Genomic DNA, 21,073 nt, shown 5'->3' with positions numbered 1-21,073 from the left:
CCCCACGTACCACCTCTCTCCCTGACCCCGGAGGGGACCCTGCAGCTCTGAGTATTTCCTTGTCGGTAGCAGGGGACCCGAATGAGAGGTCACTGGAGCACAGGGTCTGACCTGAAGACCCCATGTGGGGTCAGGATCCTGTTGGGAACTGGGCACACAACAGACACCACAGGTGGCTGAGAAAAGCGTGCAAGGGCTGGGCTGCGGCTCAGGGGTCAGCACTTGCCCAGCATGTGTGAGGCCCTGGGTTCCGGCCCCAGCACCCACATGTGAGGCCCTGGGTTCCGGCCCCAGCACCACAGAAGGAAGAAGAGATGTGTGTGGAATGTGGCCGCAGGAGACCCTGGGGACCGAGGGACTTTTTCAAGAAAATTACTGACTCACACACCAGCCTGGGTCTTATTTCTTGGTGGAGCAGAGCCTGTTTCCAAGCGCCTAGAAAAATCTGACTCCCAAGTCTAGGCCTGGCGGGGGCTTCCCGGGGGGCGCTAAGCCACTCCAGAGGGAGCTAAGGGCCGAGGTGCCCCAAGTGCCCCATGGCAGTCAGTGCAGGAACCCCGAACCTGGGCTGCGCTGACCACACACCTGCAGACGTGGCCACGCTGGAACCAGCCCTGGGCAGAAACTCCCTGTGAGGACACTGTGGGCCATGTGCGCGGCCACTGAGGGGCCTCAGGCAGACAGACACCTCCAGCAGGGACCGGTCCCCACCACTCTTCCCACCCTGGTCTGCAGGGGAAAGGCCACAAGGGCCCAAACCCCAGGGGAACCTCCACTCCAGCCCAGGAAGTGGGAGAAGCCAACCTGCAAGCAACGGCTCACGCTTCCCTCCCGCGGAGCAGTGACGGTCACTGCATCCGAAGGGACAAGGAACGTGGACAGTAGGGAAGCAGCCTTCTGGACGGCTGGAGATGGGGCAGGGTTACTCACGTGGTGTCCAGGGTCCGGTTGATTCTTGCGATCATCCCCAGGGAGGGGTCCACTTGGAGGTACGTGGAGGACATCACGCCCACCACCACAATGAGCCAACTGGAGGGGCTTGCGGGGAACACGCCGGTGATGATGCCGTTCTAGACAGACAGGCCAGCCGTGAGCCACGCCCTCCAGGGCCACCACCACTGCACCCCGGGCGCCGGGCACTCGGGAGGACGTGGGCAACCGGGCGCCCTAGCGCTAGCCCGTCAGTCACAGCTGCTCCCCCCGCGTCCAGTCTTCCTCAACTTCCCAGCCAGAACCTTCCCTGTCACAGTCCCCAAGAGGGACCCAGGACACCCATCGCCCCAGGCGCTAGCTCACCATACAGATGCCAGGTTCCTCCCAGTCTGGCTCACGGCCGGTGAGGGACATCCCTGGGCCACCGTGAGGTCCTACCCCAACCTGCTACTGCCCAGGATGCCCGAGCCCCTGCTGCAAAAGCACCCGGCACTGCTCCCGAGTGTTCCAGGAGCCCTCGCTCCACGTGGGGAATCTGCTGGAAAACACTCCGCGGGGCAGAAGGGGGCGTTGAGGGGAAAAGGATCCCCTGAAATAAAACTGGCGAAATGTCGACCCCGAGAAACCAGGAGGAGCAGCAGGGGCCCCGCGTGGAGCGAGGGCTCCTGGAACACTCGGGGAGCAGTTAAGAGACGTTCTCCGGCAGCAGGGTCTCTCGGTGGCACTTGCCTACAAGCAGGAGGCCCAGGATTCCATCCCAGCACCTCAGGAACCACCCCACCACAAAGCCTCTTAGGAAGGCGTGGGTTCGACCCAGAGAAGGAGGTCCAACTCCCAGCACGGTCTCAACTTGCTCAGCAGGCACAGGCACCCCCACAGGTCAGCAGCATTGACCTCCAACTGCCCAGAGGAGGAAGGTGCTAGAATAAAACGCCTCCTCTTCACCAGGTCTGCCCAGCCCCAGATCCACACCGAGGCCTGCGCCTGGTGCAGCCCTGGCAGCCCTGGTGGCCCCTGGTGCAGAAGCTGGCCCGTCCGCAGGGTGTATCCCACCTGGCTGAACCTGTACCACTCTTGCCGCTCTCAGCAAGAATAGTGCACCACGTAAAAATAACAAATAAAATAAAGGTATTGGGCCCATCTACAACTGAAAATACGTATGTAAAAGGATCAGTGGGCCAAACTTGGCTGCTCCCACAGGCGGCCCCCCACCTCCGCGGTGCTGGGTGGAGCACCGCCAGGCCACCTGGAGCCCAGGGACACCCGTGCAGCAGGGCTGGCTCCGGGGGCTCACTGGCTGCCCCCGGCTCTAGCTCAGGGGTCTCCCAAGAGCCCCCTCCTAGAAGGACACCAGGAAGCCGCACCCTGGACAGTGGGTGGAGGGGGGGGCAGGGCTGGGCTCCCTCCCGGCTCCATGTTGTAGCCTGAATGTGTTCGAACACACGTTGATTCCCGCTGGGACCTTTAATACGTGAACTAACATTGGGCTGGGAGTGTGGCTCAGCGGCAGAGCGCTTGCCTGACGTGCTCAAGGCCCGGGGTTCCAACCACACACCGCAAAAAAGAAAAAGCAAAAAATAAAGAAATCAAGACCCCTACTTTGAAAGGACTAAGTTCCTACTTGTTTGGATAACCGTGGCTGAGGACACGTGGCCTGAACTGGGCTGGGATCCCACGAGGACCCGCATCAGCAAGGCCAGCTACTAAACTCACTGCAGTTTGGAGAGACCTTTCCCCAACAAGACACACAGGATTCCGCCTCAGAGCAGGGGACGGACGTGTGTCCCAGTCTTGGCTTGGGCTGCTGTGTTGGGCCAGCCACTGCCCTCTGAGCCGGCTGCCCCACCTGCCCTCCAGTGAGCCGCTGGGCTCTCCCTGCCTCTCAGAATGTGGCCCAGAATTCAGTCCACTCATATATCTGTGCGGGGACTCCAGGGACAGGAATCCAGTGCTGACCACCCGTCTGAAACACTAATTCTCCTCTGGCTGCGGACAGAAGGTGTCGAGAGAACTTAAATGTCGGAACCTTGAATCGGATGAACTTCTTCTTCCAGGAGTGGAGTCCCGAGAGACAGATTTGTTTAAGGGCTTCATGGCTCAGGCGGAGGTCGATGCCGTCGGGAGTGACGGTGAACTGGAAGGCCACAGCTTGGTGAGCCTCTGCCATGTCTGGAGGTTACCTGGAGGACGGGAAACACAGTGGAGCACGTTACCAGAGGCCGGGAGGGCCCCCACGTTAGGGGACAGTGCTGATGTCCCTCCTCCCTGCCTAACGGACTTCACGCTTTTCATGAACAGATCCAGCTGTCCCCACCTGTGACACCATCATGCGACCAGCACGGTACAGTCGTGGCCTTCACTGAGAGACCCAAGATGACAGCGGTGTCCCAGTGACCATGTGCCCTGACTGTCCCAGGGAACCTCGCCCCCGCCAGCACGCCAGCCCAGCCGGCAGACACAGGAAGCCATGGCAGGAACAGGCACCCTCCAGCCCCGGAGGCAGCCGGAACAAACTGAGCACCCACAAGTGCGGCCACAGCGGCCTTGCGCCCTGGTCTTCAGGCAGGGACACAATCCAGTGCCAAATGCCTTTGTCCTGTTCTGAGAAACCGCCCCAGCTCCCGGACAGCACCCAAGGACTCCGTGGGGATCACTCTCAGAATCCCCCAAAACACATGCCACAGGACGGAGCGGGCCTCCCCCTCCTCCTCCTCCTCCCCCTCCCCCTCCTCCTGTCCTCCCCCTCCTCCTCCTCCTCCTCCCCCCCCTCCTCCTCCTCCCCCCCTCCTCCTCCTCCTCCCCCCCCCCTCCTCCTCCTCCGCTCCCCCCTCCTCCTCCTCCGCCTCCGCCTCCCATCAGGAAGCACTCTGTCCCAGACCCACACTGCTCCACCAGCTTCCCTGGTGGCCTAAGGAAGGGCTCTCAGAAGTCCTCGGTGGGCCAGGTGCAGCGACGCACGCCTGCAATCCAGTGACTCCAATTCTGGAGGCCGAGGCAGGAGGATCCCCAAATCAAGGCCACCCTGGGCAATTTAGCTAGAGATCATCTCAAAATAAAAGGGCTGGGGATGTGGCTCGGTGGCAGAGCACTTGTCCAGCATGCATGAGGCCCTGGGCTCCAGCCCCAGCACCCTACCCCCAAGACAGGGTGAGAGGGAAGGAACCCATGGTTGGCCGCCCTCACTCCTGCCGTCGACTCTGACCGCCATCCTGCCTGCTCAGCACACCCAGAACATCACCTCTTCCCTCATGTCCCCTGGCAGGCCCAGCCCGCTCCTGCTACCCCACTTCTGAGGGTGTGTGGCCTCCCCGTCTCCCCCCAAGCTGTACACCACAAAGCACTAAATGGATTTAAAAAAAAAAAGGTAAAAGGAGAAAACCATCAAGAGCCACAGTGAGATCTACACTGCGTGTGTGTGTGCACCCCCAATGGTGACCGCTGGTGCCGGCTGAGCCCGCCGAGGCCCGCCAAAGGCCACCAGGAGGACCTACCAAAACCAACAGGTGGCCACAGAGGTCCAGCAGGCTTAGCCTTCAGCCATCAGAACACAGAAAAGACTCCACGAGTGCTGGAGCGGCCCCGGCTCGTTCCTTCAGCAAGGATCCGCTGGCCTCCCGCAGGCAGCACGAGGGGCCCAGACCCCAGCAGAAGTGCCCCCCAGGCAAGAGCAGCAAGGAATGATCAAGCAAGTAACGCCTGGGAGCACTGGGGTGCAGGCAGGACTCCCAGGAGCCGCTCGGGACCAAAGGCAGTGGCCCACCTGTGGCCAGTGAGCAGGGACAGGAGGCCGGGTGGAGGGCACAGCTCCTGGAGGCAGCTGGGTTCTGTGCAGGGGCTTCCAGGGGGGGCATCTGCTCCCATGTCTGCTCTGGAGACCCCCAGCCACCATAAGGAGCGAGGAGGCAGAGGGGAGGGGAGGCCAACAGACACTGAGGCCGTCTTGCACAGGGGAGGGCAGACGGCCTGGCCTTGGGTGGTGGCAGTTGGGGGAGGACCCACTAGGCTGCCTTCAGCTTCGAGGCAACTGGGCTGGGCGGGCCGAGACGCACCCCAGGGACACACCCCAGGGCCTTAGCTCTGGCCACGGCATGGCAGTCTCCTCCCCAGCAGGAAAGGGGCTCAGTGTGGACAGAGTCTGAAGTGTTACCAGGGGCCGCTGGGCAGAAATCCCGGGACACAGGTGCATCTGGCAATGAGGCCAGGGTGGAAGACACACCTGGGAACCAGACCCTCTGCGACCACTGTCTCCTGGGAAGAGCAAGCTGGCAGAGCCGCACCGCACTTGGCCCCACCTGGGCCTGGAGCAATCTGCATGGCACCTGACACACTGAGTGCCACTCAGCAGGCGTGACACAAGCTCCCGTGGCCCGGCCAACTGCGAAGCCATACCCTCTTTTTCTTGGTGACATGGGCATTGAGCTGTGTCCCCAGCCCTCTCGTTTTGCCCAGGTTGGCCTTGAACTTGCCATCCACCTGCCTCAACCCCCACTGCCAGTCACCGGGACCACAGGTATGTGCCACCACGCCCACTTCCATGTGCAAATCTACTGAGTGCAAACCCCACCCTCCCCTCCCCCTTGTCACACCCAGTGCTTTAAGTCATTTATAATGGTCACACTGCCTCCTGTGGCCACGGGGAGAGCCCAGCCCAACCACAGTGGGTGGGTGGGAGGGCAGAGTGGCCCAGACACAGCAGGCACAGTGACATATGACACAGCTTTGCCAAGTCAAAGGGACCCGCAGGCTCCAGGGCCAGCCCCTCCCTCGTTGCTAACCTGGGCTGGAAGGTCCCTAAAGTGACCCAGGGGCTTCCTCCTCAGACAGACACACAGGGGCCAGGACCCACCAAACGCCACCCTCCTGCTTCCCTACAGGGCAGAGGGCTTGGCACTGGAAAGCCCTGAGAGAGGGTGGCCAGCGGGCCAGTTTCGGGCTCTGGGCATCGCTGCCCACGGAAGGCCAGCCTGCCCCCCACTGGCTCTCTGAAACACTGCGAGCCAACAGGCCCTCAAGCTAAGGGACCAGCAGCCCCATGTGCCGGCCTCGGCGTCCAGACCTGGGCTGCTGAGGAGACCTGCCCCCACAGACTAGGCCAGGCGGGCACCAGGCGGGGCAGCGCTGGGTGGGTGGGGTGAGGCGCGAGGAAGCTGGTCCTGACTTGGGGAGGCTCCCGGGGCCCTAGACGGCCGTGGGCTCTGCGGCAGTCTGTCCTGAATGCTCCGGGGACCGCACACACAGGGCAGCAGACAGGCTCCTCCACACCCCTCCTGGAGCCAGCAGAAGGGTGTCCTCCCCGTCAAGACGCCCACGGCCAGATTCCCAACGACACCGCCCGACACCCGCGCGTGGGCACGTCTTCCCCTGGCACACTGAGCGCCCGGGCTCCCCACCCCCTCTGCCTGTGCACATGCCCACGTGTGTGGCCCACCTGTGGCACACACTTGTGTCCCCGAGCCTGCCTGTGTCCGGAGGTGGCCCTGGGACAGTCCACTCTGGCCCTGCTGCCCCACGCCCAGGCCCTGCAGAATCCGGAGTGCCCGTCCCTCCCCAGGGGTGTTTTCACCTTTCAGCTTCACAAACAAGGAGCTAGCAAGGACCTGTGTGCGGGGGAGCATTATCCTTAGCTACGGGACGGGGCCCAGAAAAGGGGATGGTGCCCCCACCCCATCTGCCCCATGTGCTCTGCCCAGGGTCCAGCTTCCTGTGACCAGACCATGGCCCTCAGTGCCCTCGCTGAAGCCAGGCCACCTTCCAGTGTCCCCGGCTCAGCCCCCAGGCTGCTGGCTCACCTACCGGGGCCACGGGTCAGCCACCTGCCTGTCCCTCGCTGCCTCCCTCTCCCGTCTGCAGTGCGTGCCTCTCTCCTGGCCGCGGGGCCTGGGAACAGGTCGTCCCTGTGTGACCTGCCTGTAGGTCCCTCCCTGCCCGCCTCTGGACACCTTTCGGCAAGGCAGGAGGCCAAGGGCAGCAGTGCTGGCCCTCCCTGAGTCCCAGCCACACCATGCCCAGGCTAGCACCGGGGCCGTGGCTCCGTGTCAGCACAGCGAAGAGAAGGGCCCTCGGGGACGGCAGCCCTGCGGCTCCCTCAGGCAGGCCAGCTGTGTCTGGACGCTGGCCACCTGTTGGCCGCTGCCTCATCCCTCGGTGCCCGAGGCTGCAGCTCCCAGGGCTTCAGAGAGCACACGGCAGGACCTCCCCCACCTCCTCCTGGCGCTGGGGGGCCCTGCCAGGCCCCACCTCCCGGGGCACTTGGGGGGTCAGGGCGAGAGAGCCCCACTTTCTCCTTCCTGCTGGCTGAGGTCACCAGACGCAGACAGGGCCACCCTCACCAGCTCATGGTGCTGGAGCCGGAGCCCCCCGGAGGCAGCAAGACTGAAAACTGACCGCCCCCCCACAGGTCTGCGCCCTCCCGGCTTTCCTCCCACTGACCGGCAGCGGCACCTGCCCCTGCCCACTCTCCATGTGTGCTGAATCCAGGCACCGGACCCTCCCGAGACAGGAGGCATGATGCCCCCGCCCCCCGGGGCCTGTGCCCCGTGCCCCACACCAGCTGGCACAGCCGGGGTCCAGCCTCCAGGACTTCCTAGAAGAAGACCTGCCCACAGCAGTGTGCGTCACCCCCAGGGACAGCCGTTTGCAGCCCCCAGTTCTGAGACACTGGGCCCAGCGTGGAGAGAGGCAGTGTCCTGGGGACAAGGTTTCAGCATGACCTCGGGATCCAGCCGGGTGGCAGAGAGTACACCTGCACTCCAAGTTCAAGGATGGCCACCGGCAAGAACAAATAAACACTGGAAACAAAACTGAGAAGGAACCACACACAGAGGCCGGCGAGGCCTGACCTCCCGCTGCCCTTCACCTGTGCCCTCCAATCCTTGAGCAACGCTTCCAGAAATATTCTAGCCCTTGGACTGGAATTCCAAACCAGGGACAGAGCCATCTCGATGCACCCTCTGAGCAAACAGGCTGGCTGCCCCTCCCCAGAGGCAGGCCTGGCAGGTGGCACAGGGAGGGTCCCCAGGGACTGTTCCTGACACAAGGCCACTTCTCGCCCTGTGTCCTCAGACTGGCTCGGGATGAAACCAGCAGCGGGTGCCGTGACAGTGACCACCAGCTGCTGGGAAAGTCAGAAATGCATCCTACAGGCCAGAGGCAGAAACCCCTCCGCCGCGGGGCCTGGCGCGGGGGGTGCAGAAGGGCCTGTGCTCACCGCAGGGCCACAGCCATTTCTGAGACTCAGGAAAACCTGAGGCCTGGCTTTCGCCTCTGCCCCTCAGTCCCTCCATGGACACGCACCCCGGGAGGCTGCACAGAGGGGTCCGCCCACCCAGAACCCCACCTGAGCAGGGGCTCTCACCCTCCATGCCTGGAACCCACCTGGGCGCCCTCCGACCCCCGGGCCCCTCCGCGCCTTACAGCAGCCTCAGGGAGAGACTCACCTCGAGGTCCACACGGAGCCTTAAGCACCTTACAGTAATCGGCTCCCAGAGCACCGCCAAGATGCAAAATAAGACGCCGGGCCGAGAACGTGACCTACTTATCACGACTCTACAACTTCACCTCTCCAGCCCAGGGTACAGGCTCCAGGTATCCCCCACACTCCCCAAGCCAGGCTCCTGGCCACCTCCACCTCGCCAGGCCCCGGGTCACCACCCTGTTCCTGCTGCCGTTCCCCCTTCCCCAACCCAGCTGACGACTCCCTGATCCTGGGACCTGCCCTGGCCGCCCCCAACCCACCTTCCCAAAGCGCGAGAGTCCTGCAAGTCACGGCTGGCCACTCGGGAGTTCAACCTCCCAGGAGCTTCTCCAGAATGCCACGCTCGCTCCTTCTCTCAACCAAGCCACGAGGACCTGGGACGCGTCGTCCTGCTCCGCTCCAGCCACACTGCCTGCACCCTCACGTCCCCGCCTGCCGCCTGCCTGAGCCACAGACAAAAAACAGCTGGGCCCTTTGCTGTTGAACGTGGCCGCTGGATTCCTCTTCACAGAGACCTCTTCCCTCGGGAGCCAAGGCCGCGAATCCTGACACTGGCCATGTGGGCACCCGCCACCCTCATGCCAGGCCCCTGTCCTGTAGGCAGAGACCTAGTCCCTCAGAGTGGCCGCTGCCATCCTTGAAGGCCGTGGTGGAAAGGAGAGGAAGGGCAGCATGAGGCGCAGTGCCTGCCAGGAGAACCGGGGTGTGGAAACGGCCTGGGTCTCGTAAATCAAACGCAAACCTGCTACAGGACAACAGGCTTCCAAGAAAATGGTCTTTACAGCAATCAAATTATGTGCGTAAATTCCATGCTTGACAAAGTGTTTCAACACAGCCTGGCAGTCAGCACACAATGTGGACAGGTGGGTGGGGAGGTAGAGGGAAAAACAGGTAGGAGGAGGGAGGCCTACACAGGGGGCACAGGTCTGTTTTTGTGCTTTTAACAACAAAAATAGGGCTGGGGATGTGGCTCAAGCGGTAGCGCGCTCGCCTGGCATGCGTGCGGCTCGGGTTCGATCCTCAGCACCACATACAAACAAAGATGTTGTGTCCGCCGAGAACTAAAAAAATAAATATTAAAAATTCTCTCTCTCTCTCTCTCTCTCTTTCTCTCCTTTCTCACTCTCTCTTTAAAAAAAAAATATATATATATAAGAGGGTGTGATGGCGCACACCGGCAATCCCAGCCTCTGGGAGGATGAGGCAGGAGGATTGTAAGTCGAGGCCAGCCTCCATAAAATAGTGAGATCCTGTCTCAAAATTTAAAGAATATTTTAAAGTGGGGACTGGGTATTTAACTAAGTGGCAGAGTTCTTTAGCATGCATGAGGCCTGGGTTCAATCCCCGGGACTGAAAATAAAAACAAAAAAACCCCAGAAACTTCATTTTACCAAACTACCTGGCACACGCTGGACAATGGCATATTTTTTATTAATATATTGACCTGCAACACTCCCTAGAAGCCTAGGTAATGGTTACTAGTGTCACCCACTGAGTGATGAGAAAGTCCGAGGTTTAAATGTCAGCAACGTGCCCAGGGTCACAGCCAGCACCCGGCGGAACAGAGGGTCACCCGCGACGGGCATGCTCCTACCTACCGGGGTCGAGAAGGGGCTGCTACGCAGATCTATTGAGATTCGTGAAGTCACAACACATGTGGAACCCGGTCACCTCTGTACCCAGAAGGATGCGTCACAGAAGCCAGTAAAACTACGGTGACATCAGACACCTCCGCGCCAGCTCCGTGGCGATTCCTGTGTCCCGCTTCCCCGCTAGGATTGCGTAACTCCTGGGCACACGGATGGAGCTCTGCCCTCCCCTGAAGCCCAGTAGCCCGTCACCTACCTTGGCCAGCAGTGAACAACGTGCTGGGCATCACCCAGGAAAGGTCAGCCACAGGGTGGCCGCCAGCTGGGCCCAGGGACAGGCCTGCCTGCCTGCCTCCAGGGAGGCAGGCTGCAGCAGGTGGCAGGCGGCCTGTGGGAAAAGGCAGGGTGGCTACCTAGGCACATCCCCCACAGTGCAGGTGGCCCAGGGGCTCAGGGGAGAAGGCACATCCATGCCAGGCACTGCACCCCCACCCCACCCCCGCAACTCAGGCTGGCCCCTGCACTGCTACCCAGAGACCCGTGGAAAGGGCCAGGATGGCTCTGTAAAGCCAACGCCTGCCCAGGGTTGTCCCAGGACGGGCACGGCTGTGCAGCAAGGGCCAGGCTCTTCAGAAGTGGGGAGCAGAGAAGAACCAGAAATGATGGGAGGAAAAAATAGAGCCCCGGCTCCTGCCGGCTGGTGCGGGAGGGAACACACCCTGCGCACTCCCAAGAGTGTCCTTCCTCACACACATTTGTGTGTCTCAGTGATCTTGTACTTCTTCAGTAAGTGAGTGCACACACAGAAACACCCCTCCCCACATCTGACGGACACGCCTTGGGAACAAGGATGTGAGACTCAAAACTCACCTGATGTCTTTGAGTGGGTCTCAGGTAAAAGAGGTGAAAATGTCTCAGTCTGTTTTCTGTGGCTATGACAGAATACCTGAGACTGGATAATTTGTAAAGAGGTTCATTTGACTCACAGTTGTGGAGGCTGGGAAATTTGAGATCAGGTAGCCTAATCTGACTGCGTGGGTCTCCTGCTGTCATTGTCATGAATGAGGGCGGATGGCATCTCACTGGTGGGAGGGTTGTGAGAGTGGCGGGTGGGCACATGCAGAAAAGAGGGAGGGGACAAAGGAACTGACCCCTTTATAACAATCCACTCTGGTGAAAACTAATCCAGTGGAATGAGAGAGGCTAACGTGCTCTGGAAGGCCCCATGTCCAAACACCGCTACATAGGCCACATTTCAATATGAGTTTTGGTGGGGACAAGCCACATCTGAACCACACCGAGGAGCTTCCCTTACAAAGTTCCGTGACTGAGCATCCAACATTTGCATTATTTAAACTGACCCTCTGTGAACTTCCTGCAGAGACACGCATCTGCACCTTCACGTTGACAGGGTAAATAGGAGGGGTCAGTCCATGTGAGAAGACACATCCTCACGGTTTTGTCAACAGCTCTCAGAAGCAACACAGCTCCCACCCACCCGAGGACTGTAGAAATAAGGCAGAGTCACGTTCAGTGCTCATCAATAGGACACACACAGCAGCAGGAAGTGGTCAATCAAATAAATACAGAGAAATGGGATCTTAGCAAAAAAGAATGAGGGGAAGCCACGCAGGACCACACTTCTATAAAACACCTAGCCAGGTGCACCAGCCATGGCTGTGATCCCAGGGACTGGGGAGGCTGAGGCAGGAGGATTGCAAGTTCAAGGCCAGCTTCGGTAACCTCACAAGGCTGTGTCAATATTAAAATTGAAGAAAAGGCTGAAGCTGTAGCTCAGTGGTAGAGTGTCTCTGGGGTTCAATCCACAGTTTAAAAAAAAAAAAGGAGAGAGATCCCAAACCTCTCTAACAGGATATTGTTCTCACAAATGTCCCTAAAGCTACACGGACAATTTCATACACACATTCCTCACCTTTGCATACAAGGTGCAACTGAGAACAGAACACGATTGTGTCCATAACACCCACCAATAGACCCAAGGCTGGTTGCCAGGATCTGTATTTATGGAGGCTCCAATTTACTGGGGGGGGGGGGTGCCCAACAAGCCCACGGCAGGTTGAAAGGTCTGCAAGAGGGAACCGTGCGGAACTCGTGCTGCTGACCGCCCCCCTGCCACTGCCAGGACGGCAGGCACTGTACCACCCATCACTAGCCCAGGAGGAGATCCAAACTCAATGCCTAGTGCAGCTTCTACTCAAGTGTATGGCTTTCACGCCACTGTGCAGTGCTGCCCGCTCAGGAGGGGCTCCCCAGTCGTTCACATGCACAGACTGTTTCCACGTCTGGTCTCTCCCTGGAGCCTCCTAGAACTCACTGACCCTTGATGAGGGAACCAAGGCCCCGGAGCTCCCTCTGATCTGCAGTTACCTGAGTCTGGTGCGTGCTGGGCGTCCCCCGGCTGCCAGTGATCTGGAGCAGGGCAGACAGGGAGGACAGCGCAGATCTGGGTTGGAATCCAGCTCTACCACTTCCTCAGACACAGGGCCTTGCACAGATGTCATCTGCTCTTGGCCAACGTCCCCGGCACACCAGGTGAGCCCAGCACCCCATCGCACAGAACCACAAGAGGGCCGCGCACCCGCCCGCGGGCGTCAGGTCTTCGACGCAAGAACATGCGCAGCACCTTTCCAGTGGGGGCTGTGGGCTGCCCACGGCCCTCAGAACCTGCTGGCAGCTCCCACCCGGGGCCAGACCTCCCTGGCACACTGGCCGCCACGGCCCCTATTCTCACGTGGATACCCCGCTGCCAGCAGTTAGTCGATTTCTTCCAGCCCACCTTCACGGTCCTCCGAGTCCTACAGGGCGTGCGTGGCGAGGAGGAGGAGGAAAGGCAAACCTTGGGAGTGGGACTTCTTCAGGTCACTAAAGAAGCTAACACTTGGAAAATTAGAGGTGACTTGACACGAAAGAATGATAATTTCATAAAAAGCCAAAGTTTGAGTGATGGCATGTGACTACGTCTTAAAATTAAGGTTCCTCTGTGTTTACCTTGACCCATGTGTTGCCTTTTTAGTTTGGGGCAAGGTATTCTAAAGAGAGGGGTCGCCCAATGCCCCCATCCTTGTGGCGCTCATGGCCCAGAATGTTCTGCATGAAGCAACTGCCCGAGAGCCCCAGAGCCCAGAGGAAGGCAGCCCTTGGGAGCAGAGGGTCGCTGCAGAGCTGGCGCCTTGGTGCGGGGAAGGGGCGGGCTGCTGGTCTCAGGTCCAGAAGTCCTGACCACATGAGGGAAGGTGCCCTCTCGGGAACTTCCAGGGGTGCAAACAGAACTCACAATGCCCCCAAAGGAGCCCCATGATGTTGGGAGGTTGCAGCACCCTGGGGAGAAAGGGAGCACCGACATTCTGTCCTTCCCCAACACAGGCCTGCAGGCCTGCCCTGGGTCAGTGAAACACCGAGGACGGCGGGTGTGCAGGAGGAGCAGGACTTAAGTCCCAACCACAGGTTGGGGGTCAGGGGACAGAGAGGCTCCAAGACAACCCTCAGGATCCAGGAACCGGTATCATAAACCCCCAGCATCAGGAGTATGTCCCACTCCTCTCCTGGTTACCTAAGGAGCTCCCTGTCCTAGGATTCTCAGGGAACCAAATAGTAGCCACTGATGTCCCAGACTGCCAAGGTGGCAATCACCCCAGTGAGGGGGACACTCGGGTCACGGCAGTCGACTTCATTATTAACTTTCAAAAACATTCCTGGACGTAAGCACAACCCACACAAAAAGAAAGGCAAAGGTGGACATTGCTCAGAACTGGGTCTGCCACGTTACCCAAACAGGGCATGCTGGCCTCAGCCTGTGGGAACCCAGTGTCCACTCAATATTTGCACAGGGTTAAAGTTGAAGGTTACAAACAGCAACAAATATTTGAAATAAACAAGTGGAACAAATTCCCTACTTGCATTAGGTAACAGATATTTTTAAGACCAAATTGTCTAGACAATTTCTGTATCAAAGAGCATGTTAATGCTGGACATCTGGGCACTGCACTGAGGGGCTACTCGCACTCTGTTCCCAATTGGGCCTTTCTAACTTTGCATCACGTGCCTGTATTGCTTATTTTTAAAACAAAAAAAATCCTTGCAAGAAAAGATCAAGACTGGCATAAACCAGCCTAAGACGGTTGAGGCCTGAAGCCTGATTCAAGCCTGAGATGATCTTTCTTTTCCAAGCCTCGTGCATGCTAACTAAGCAGTGCTCCACTTCTCAAGTACGCGCGCCCTCCTTTCTTTTCTTTATTTTTTTGGGGGAAGGGGGTCTGGTTCTGTTGCCCAGGCTGGTCCTGAATCCTGGGCTCAAGAGAGCCTCCAGCCTCAGCCTCTGGAGTAGCTGGGATTTGAGGCGCGGCACTTAAAACATTTCACCTTGGAATCACCATTTTATTCTTAAAGCACCAATTCTTCCGGGAAGTTCAGGCTTCCACCAACCACAGAACTCTGGCCTGCCAATAATAACCATGCAGAGTGACTAAACAGTTTTCCAGCAAAAGCAAAAAATGCAAACGATCAAAGTGCAAAGCAGCCGGGGCCTGATCAGGCACCGTTTCTGCCTCCCAAGGCGCCACCTTCCCACCGCCCTTAGATTCCTGCAAGATGTTCATTAGAGCGCCTGGAGCGCGTCCTCGGAAGGGCACCGCCAGCAACTGCGGCTTCCAAGCCACGCCCCTTCCCCCACCCGCGGGCAGGCGTCACGTGACGACTGAGAAAAGTAGGGGAAAGGTTATCCGGAGCCCCGCCCCCGGACTGGCGCGTCCCGGCGCTCAGATCCTGTTCCACCGGCCATGCCCACGGAGACCTTCCGGAGCGAGGCGCGGGTGGCCGCTGCCATCCCAGCGGCAGCACGCGAAATGCAATGCACCTCTCCGGGGGTAGGCCGAGCCCTGCGGTGTTCAGCCCCGGGACAGTTACGAGCTCCCGTTTGTTGGATGCGGCATCCAGCAAACCAGCCACCTGGCACTGTGCCCACACAAGCCCAGAGCAGGTCTGAAAGGGGTTCACTGCGAAGCCCAAGTAAAACTTAACGGTGTTTTTATGAATGAGCACGGGGCCAGTATTGGGTAAGCGCTGGCCAGTGCCCCAAGACTCCCTGCAGACCCAGTTCTGACCGCGCGGTGACCACTGGTCTGGGGCCACGGCCAAGAGCGCAGCAGCAGCAGCGGAAGGGACGCTGGTTTAATTCCCTTCATCTCCAGGTTAAGTGGCTTGTTTTCGGGGGCCTGTGCATGATGCCAATAGCCATCACTTTAACACAAAGTATGTGCGCTCCTAAAACCCAGCCCCGCGTGGTTCCAGCGTCTGTAAGATGGAGTTCAAGTGCAAAATCAAGTCCAGCCATGCTTTGTAGGGAAGAAACAGCAATTTACATGTGAAAAAGAGCCCACTGGCTCCTGGTATTAAGGCAAAACCAACCCAAAGAACCAAGCTGAATGCTGATGGTGCCTAGATCCCCTTAACCTAGCCGCTGGCCTCCACCACAGCATCCTCACCCGCACAGTGGCTCACGTTTCTGACTTCCTTACTCAGGCAGCTGGTCTTCCGATAATTTGGAAAGGTGGATGTTGCTGGCACAGTGGGAAGGCCAGTGCTATTCGGCCTTTTTTTTTTTTTTTTAATTCACTTAGCTTGTGGCTTTGACGGAAATAAACATGCTTGAATATCTGGAATGACCAGAAACCAGACGCCCGTGGAAGAAAATGGTGTAACAAAATACACGTTTCAAAAGGTTGAATTCATTTTCATTTTGTTTGGTAACTTAACAAAGTTACTACTTTCCCTTAAATACAGAACAAACTTAATATTCCCTGCCTGGAGCTGGGAATATTAAGTTTATTCTTTATTTAATCCAGTAATTACTTGTAATGTTTAACTCTTGTGAAGGTTAATATCATCCCTCCTCTTCCCTGCCTTGGGGTTTAACGAAAGCCAGGCACCGATTTACATCACAAAGCCGCTGACCCTCGGCGGCCTGCCCCAACAAAACGAAAGGAACCGGCTGCTGGCTGCCCGGGCGCTGGTGCGGAGCAGGGGGCTGCTCCGAGGGTCCCGACCGCGCAGTCGGGCTCGAGGGCCAAGTTCGCAGAGGCCTGGTCACGTGTCGCCTCCCACCCTCCCAGGTCAGCGGCCTCCACGCCTGGCACGACCTTGGGCAACCTCTCCGCACCCACCTGCCCTTGACCCCTCAACGCACAGTGGAGGGTGGGAGGCGCTCACACGTCGGAGCCGGGACCCGAGGACCCCGTCCCGTTCACTCCGGCCGTAGCACCGCGCGGAGAGTCCCTGCGCCAAGGGCGTGTCCTGATGGCCTGCACTGACGGGGAAAGGGTGGGCGCGGGGAGAGGGGCTGCGGGGACTGATGCGGGGACCGATGCGGGGAGGGGGTGGAGGCAACCCGCCAAGGGTCCCGGCCAGGCATCCTTCCCGCTGTAGCACTCTACCTGCCCGCCGACTGACCGACCCTGGGTGGACCCCAGACCCAATTCATTTGAGAAGTCGGGAAGGGGAAAAGGAGCTGGCGGCCCCACCTCTGCCCCGGTCAAAGGCATCCCGCCAAGTCCCGGGAGCAGAGCATCCCTCCCGCTGCTTCTCGAGCCTCGGCCGCCGGCAGACCGACCCTCGCGCAGACCCCAGACCCAATCCAATCGCGGGCTGGAGAAACAGAGCGACGGCAGACACCGGCCAGCGGCGCCACTGGCCCCGGGCTGGAGGTGTCCAGCCAAGTGCCAGGGACCGAGCATCACTCCCGCTGCGGGCAGACCCACCCGCGCGGACCCCAGACCGCAGCCACTGCGCAAGGTGGGGGCTCAGCTGCGTCCCGGGATGGAGCTCTCCGCGAGCCCCGCCGTCCGAGGACCGCGCTGGGGTTCCCCGCCTGTCCACCCGGCAGCGGCCCCGCGCCCGCGTCCCGGCAGCCCTCGCGCGCCCCCCGCCCAGACCGCCGCGGCCCGCAGGGCGGCGCCGCAGCCTCCCCGTGCGCGCCCGCGCCCGGGCCTTACCGAGTCGGCGGACGGCGGCGCGGCGGCGGCGGAATGAGTGAGCGGCCAGCGGGCGCCGGAGGCGGAGGGCCGCGGGCGAGGCCGATCGCTCCGACGCCGGCCGCCGCCGATTGGCTGAGGCTGCCGGGCTGCGGCGCGGGCGGGCGGGCGACTCCCCGCGCGCGGCGGGGCGGGGGCGGGGCCTGGGCGGGGCGGGGCGGCGGGGCGGGGCGCCGAGGGGAGGGGGCGGCGAGGAAACTGAGGCCGGCGCGAGCACGCCACCGCAGCCCCTAACAGCGCGGGTGCGGGACGAGCCTCCTCGCCGCGCCAGCCTCGGCTTCCTCGTCTGTCAGATGGCAGCTCATTAGGGCCGTGCACATGAAAGCACTTAGCGCCGGGCCCGGCTTATTATGCCCGCGGTTTATAGGCATTGCCCCGTGGCCTTCGAGGCACCCCTGCGGCGCTGATGCTGTTTACCTCCCACCCCTTTTTACAGTCAAGGAGTCCGAACAGAAAAAGGATGACCGACTTGCCCAAGATCCCACGGCTGATAAATGAGAAGTGAGCCCAGCCCCAATTCGGACCTCACTCTTGGAGCCAACGCGCTATGGGCTCCTCCTCATCCAGCGGGGCCAAAAATGCCTCCCTTGCAGGACTTCGGGAAGACCTGGGGAAACAATTGGGGGTTAAGGGTGTAGCTCAGTGGTAGGGCGCATGCTCAGCATGTGCGAGGCCCTGAGTGCCACCCACATCAAATAAATACGATTATTACTATTCCTGCGTCTAGAACATGATAGATGCCAGGAGCCGAGAGACTGAAGCCCGGTGCAGTGTGAGCCCTCCGGAGAGGGGCCGGGTGTCTAGCCGATGTCAGGCTTCTAGGTTTAGGGGAAAGGGAGCAAAGGGACAGCCAGGAGGGGGCAGAGCGGTCAGCCGGGTGAGCCACCTTCCCAGGCTCCTACTGCTCCTGGGCTCGAGCTACGGGTTCTGCATACAGCCGCTGCTCCATAAATGCACTGATTTTTTTTAAAACAAAACCTGCACTCTCAGAGTTCTATCACTCCTGGTTACGGAGACTGAGTTCGCCTCCATCTTCCTCTGCGGCCGTTAAGCTGAAGGGTTTAGAAGAGAAAATGAAAGTTCTGGGTTGAGCCTCGCGCAGCACCGCCCCCCGCTGCAGCTAACTGTTGCTGCGTGTTCCGCGCTCATTGTTTCAAATGAAGGGAAGACGATATGTTGGTCACTGTCGTGGACATAGTTCTCTGTGGGGGCACATAGACAACCTGCTCCTTTTACCGGCTGGGCAGTACTTCTTTAGATGATATGCTGTGATGCATTCGACCGGCCCCCCAACGGACATTGAATGTCCCCCCTTCTGCACCACCGCAAGTGCAAGTAAAACTTACAAAGCCATTGGCGTCCTTCTCTGAGCGCCGGGTTCTCCTGGAGAACCGATCCCTAGAAGTGAAGTACCCAGGCGCGTGCGATATTAGGGTGCCACTTGCCTATCTGTTTCCTAACATCCATTCCTCCGTCTGCGCGTGGGAATGGGCCTTGACTCAATGATGGATTCTTCCAATCTTTGTAAATCCTAAAAGGGGAAAAGTACGGGGGAAATCTGTCCCTCTTTTAATTTGCATGTCTTTGAGATTGAAGTTGGAAGTTTCCTCTCCTGCTTATTTCTGGGCCCAAAGAGGCAGGTGGTCTGGGCCGGAGCACAACTGCCCTCCTCTCCCTACTCGTGGGCCTTTGCGGCTTGCGCCATGAAAGCTGGACTGCGCCGCTCACCTCAAATGCCCTTCCGTCCTCTCCCGGGAACCCCAGCGATGGCAGGTCCCCGCCTCAAGGTCACTTCCTCCCTCACTCAGTGCCCTGCGGCGCGCCCCGCTCGGATTGGCCCTGCGCCCTGTCTGTTGCGAAGGCTCTGCGTCCTTGACGGTGCGCCCCTCCCCGCGCTCCGCCTGGGTGCCACCCGCAGGCTAGGCGAGGCAGGGCGGGGACGGCGTCCGTGGGAGCGCCGCGGCGCCGCGTTCACCTGTCCCGGGCTGAGCCGTGCCTGCCGGCAGCTCGTGCGCGCCAGGAAGCCTTCATTCTGCTCCCGGGTCCACCTCTCTCCCCGCAGACTTTCTCTCCTCCCCGCAGACTGCAGCTCCCAGGGACAGCTATTAATAAGGAGCCAGTGAACCAGGACCCTGGGGAGCTGGAGTCTTCATTCCCTGGGGGCCAAAAATATCCCAGTATCCGACTCCGAAACTAGAATAATGTTTCTCAAGCTCTGTTGGAGATTTTATTTTTCGAATTATTTCCCAATTAATCAAATATTGTGCCTACTGAGAAGACATTTTTAAGAATAAGGAAACTTAAAAGATGCATGCAGTATTTTTTCTTATCGCTAAGAGATTTGCTTTTTCTTCTAAAAATATCTTTTTATGAAAAACTTCAAACTTTTAAAAAGTTCAATGAGAATAGTGTAATAAAGGCCTATACAACCAAAACTCAGGTTCAGCGATTACCCAGCTAGGGCTCCCATCCACTCTTTCATATTCCTTTTGAACCTGGGCTCTCCCTGTGTTGCCCACTCAGTCTTGGAGATCCTGGACTCAAGTGATGCCCACCTCCGCCTCCCAAGCAGCTGCGACTACACGTGCTTGCCATCACACCTCAGTCCCTGCTGATTATTTTAAAACAAATCCAGATACCCTACTGGTTTTCTTATGGATTCTTTAGTATGAATCTCTAAAGAATAAGGGTTTGGGGTGTGTGTGTGTGTGTGTGTGTGTGCGCGCGTGTGTGGTTTTGTTTGTTTCTTTCTTTTATGGTGTTGGGGACAAAATCCAGGTCATAGGCAGCCTAGGCAAGTACCAAAGTGCTCTACCACTGAGCTACAACCCCAGCTCCAAGTACTCTTTTTTTAAAGCAAGTGCAATGCTAGGGTCCTACTTAAAACAGATGCTACGAAGTGTGTGCACCTGGCTTGCCTGAGAGGGGCAAGCCCGGGCCCACTCTCTCAGGCCTCCTCTGCTGCTGGCAGGTTCTGATCCCAAAGTCAATCTTTTGTTTTTTGGGGGGAAATTGGCTCCCAGGTCCCATAAGAAACAATGTTGTAATCTCATAGTGCTGCCCTTCCCCCACTTCCCCAAACCTGGAGTCCCCTGAACTTGAACCTTGGTTTTGAGTACATGGTGGCGGTTCCACGTCAGGAGGTGTTTGCTCAGCCAGCATCACCAGGGCCCCACGAGGACAAAGCTGGTGACGCAAGGCAGGCCAGAGGATCCAACACAACAAACCTGTCCCTAACCAGTAGGCGGGCCCTGTACCCCGCTGAGCCCGCAGCTGGACACATACTCAGGGGACCAAGGAGAATGTGTCCTGTCCAGATTCCCTTCCTCCTCCCTCAGGGACAAGGACTCCCTCTATTTCTTCTGTGCCTGGTTCCCAGTGCCCAGCACCCTGACAGCCCCTGGCAGCACAGGGATCATCTTCCTGAGGAGGCTGCATAGTCGAGAAGCAAGAGCAGAGACCAGGAGCAGCCAAGTGGCCCCTTCATTGTCCCCTCTAAGCCTCAGTGTCCTCCCTTATTTATTTATCTCTTCATTCATTCATGTATTTTGCAGTACTGGGGATGGAACTCAGGGTCTCATGCATCCTCAGAAACACTCTCTACTGAGCTATATCCCCAGCCTTTCTATTTAATTTATTTATTTATTTGGCACTGGAGATTGAACCCAGGGGTGGTTTACCACCAAGCTACGTCTCCAGCCCCACTCTTTTATTTATTTATTTTTTTGAGACTGAGTCTCACCAAGTTACTTAAGGCCTCAAACTTGTGACTTAGCCTCCTGAGTCACTGAGACTACAGGCGTGCACCACCTGCCTGTCCTTTGTATTTTATTTTGAGATAGGGTCTTGCTCAGTTGCCCAGGCTGGCTTCAAACTCCTGCCTCAGCCTCCCAAGAAGCTGGGTGCACAGGTGTGCGCTTCCACACCCAGCCCCCTTGCACAATCTGCTTGAAGAGGACACGAGTAACTGATAGGAAGTGTTGAGACCATTTCCGGGCACACAGTAGGCGCCCTATGTGCAACAGCTATGA

General features: G+C 58.8%; 1 protein-coding gene and 1 long non-coding RNA gene across 5 annotated transcripts in view; one reads left to right on the top strand and one right to left on the bottom strand.

Moving 5' to 3' along the window:
* Cpt1a (carnitine palmitoyltransferase 1A) overlaps positions 1-17,155 on the bottom strand; it is a 51,059-nt gene extending 33,904 nt beyond the window's left edge. Inside the window, exons 1-3 of one of the 3 annotated variants that reach the window (XM_078045438.1) lie at positions 17,004-17,155; positions 2,960-3,113; positions 931-1,070 (exon numbers count right to left, since the gene is read on the bottom strand). In XM_078045438.1, coding sequence (XP_077901564.1) covers positions 931-1,070; positions 2,960-3,100 — 281 coding nt within the window. In that variant the 5' untranslated portion in view covers positions 3,101-3,113; positions 17,004-17,155. Of the gene's footprint in view, positions 1-930; positions 1,071-2,959; positions 3,114-8,307; positions 8,429-17,003 lie in introns of those variants that run through there. The other 2 variants (XM_078045440.1, XM_078045439.1) reach the window with 2 other exon arrangements.
* On the top strand, positions 15,894-17,756 carry LOC144376955 (uncharacterized). Of its 2 annotated transcripts, none has more exons than XR_013437378.1 (2): positions 15,894-16,124; positions 17,479-17,756. It is a non-coding gene; the product is annotated as an uncharacterized LOC144376955 (long non-coding RNA). The 2 variants fall into 2 exon arrangements; XR_013437377.1 differs by lacking the exon at positions 15,894-16,124 and adding an exon at positions 16,342-16,803.
* The last annotated feature ends 3,317 nt before the right edge of the window (positions 17,757-21,073 follow it).

This window comes from Ictidomys tridecemlineatus, chromosome 4 (genome assembly GCF_052094955.1).
Source record: "Ictidomys tridecemlineatus isolate mIctTri1 chromosome 4, mIctTri1.hap1, whole genome shotgun sequence".
In the NCBI taxonomy this organism is placed as follows: Eukaryota; Metazoa; Chordata; class Mammalia; order Rodentia; family Sciuridae; genus Ictidomys; species Ictidomys tridecemlineatus.
This window is presented reverse-complemented; position numbering and strand designations above follow the sequence as displayed.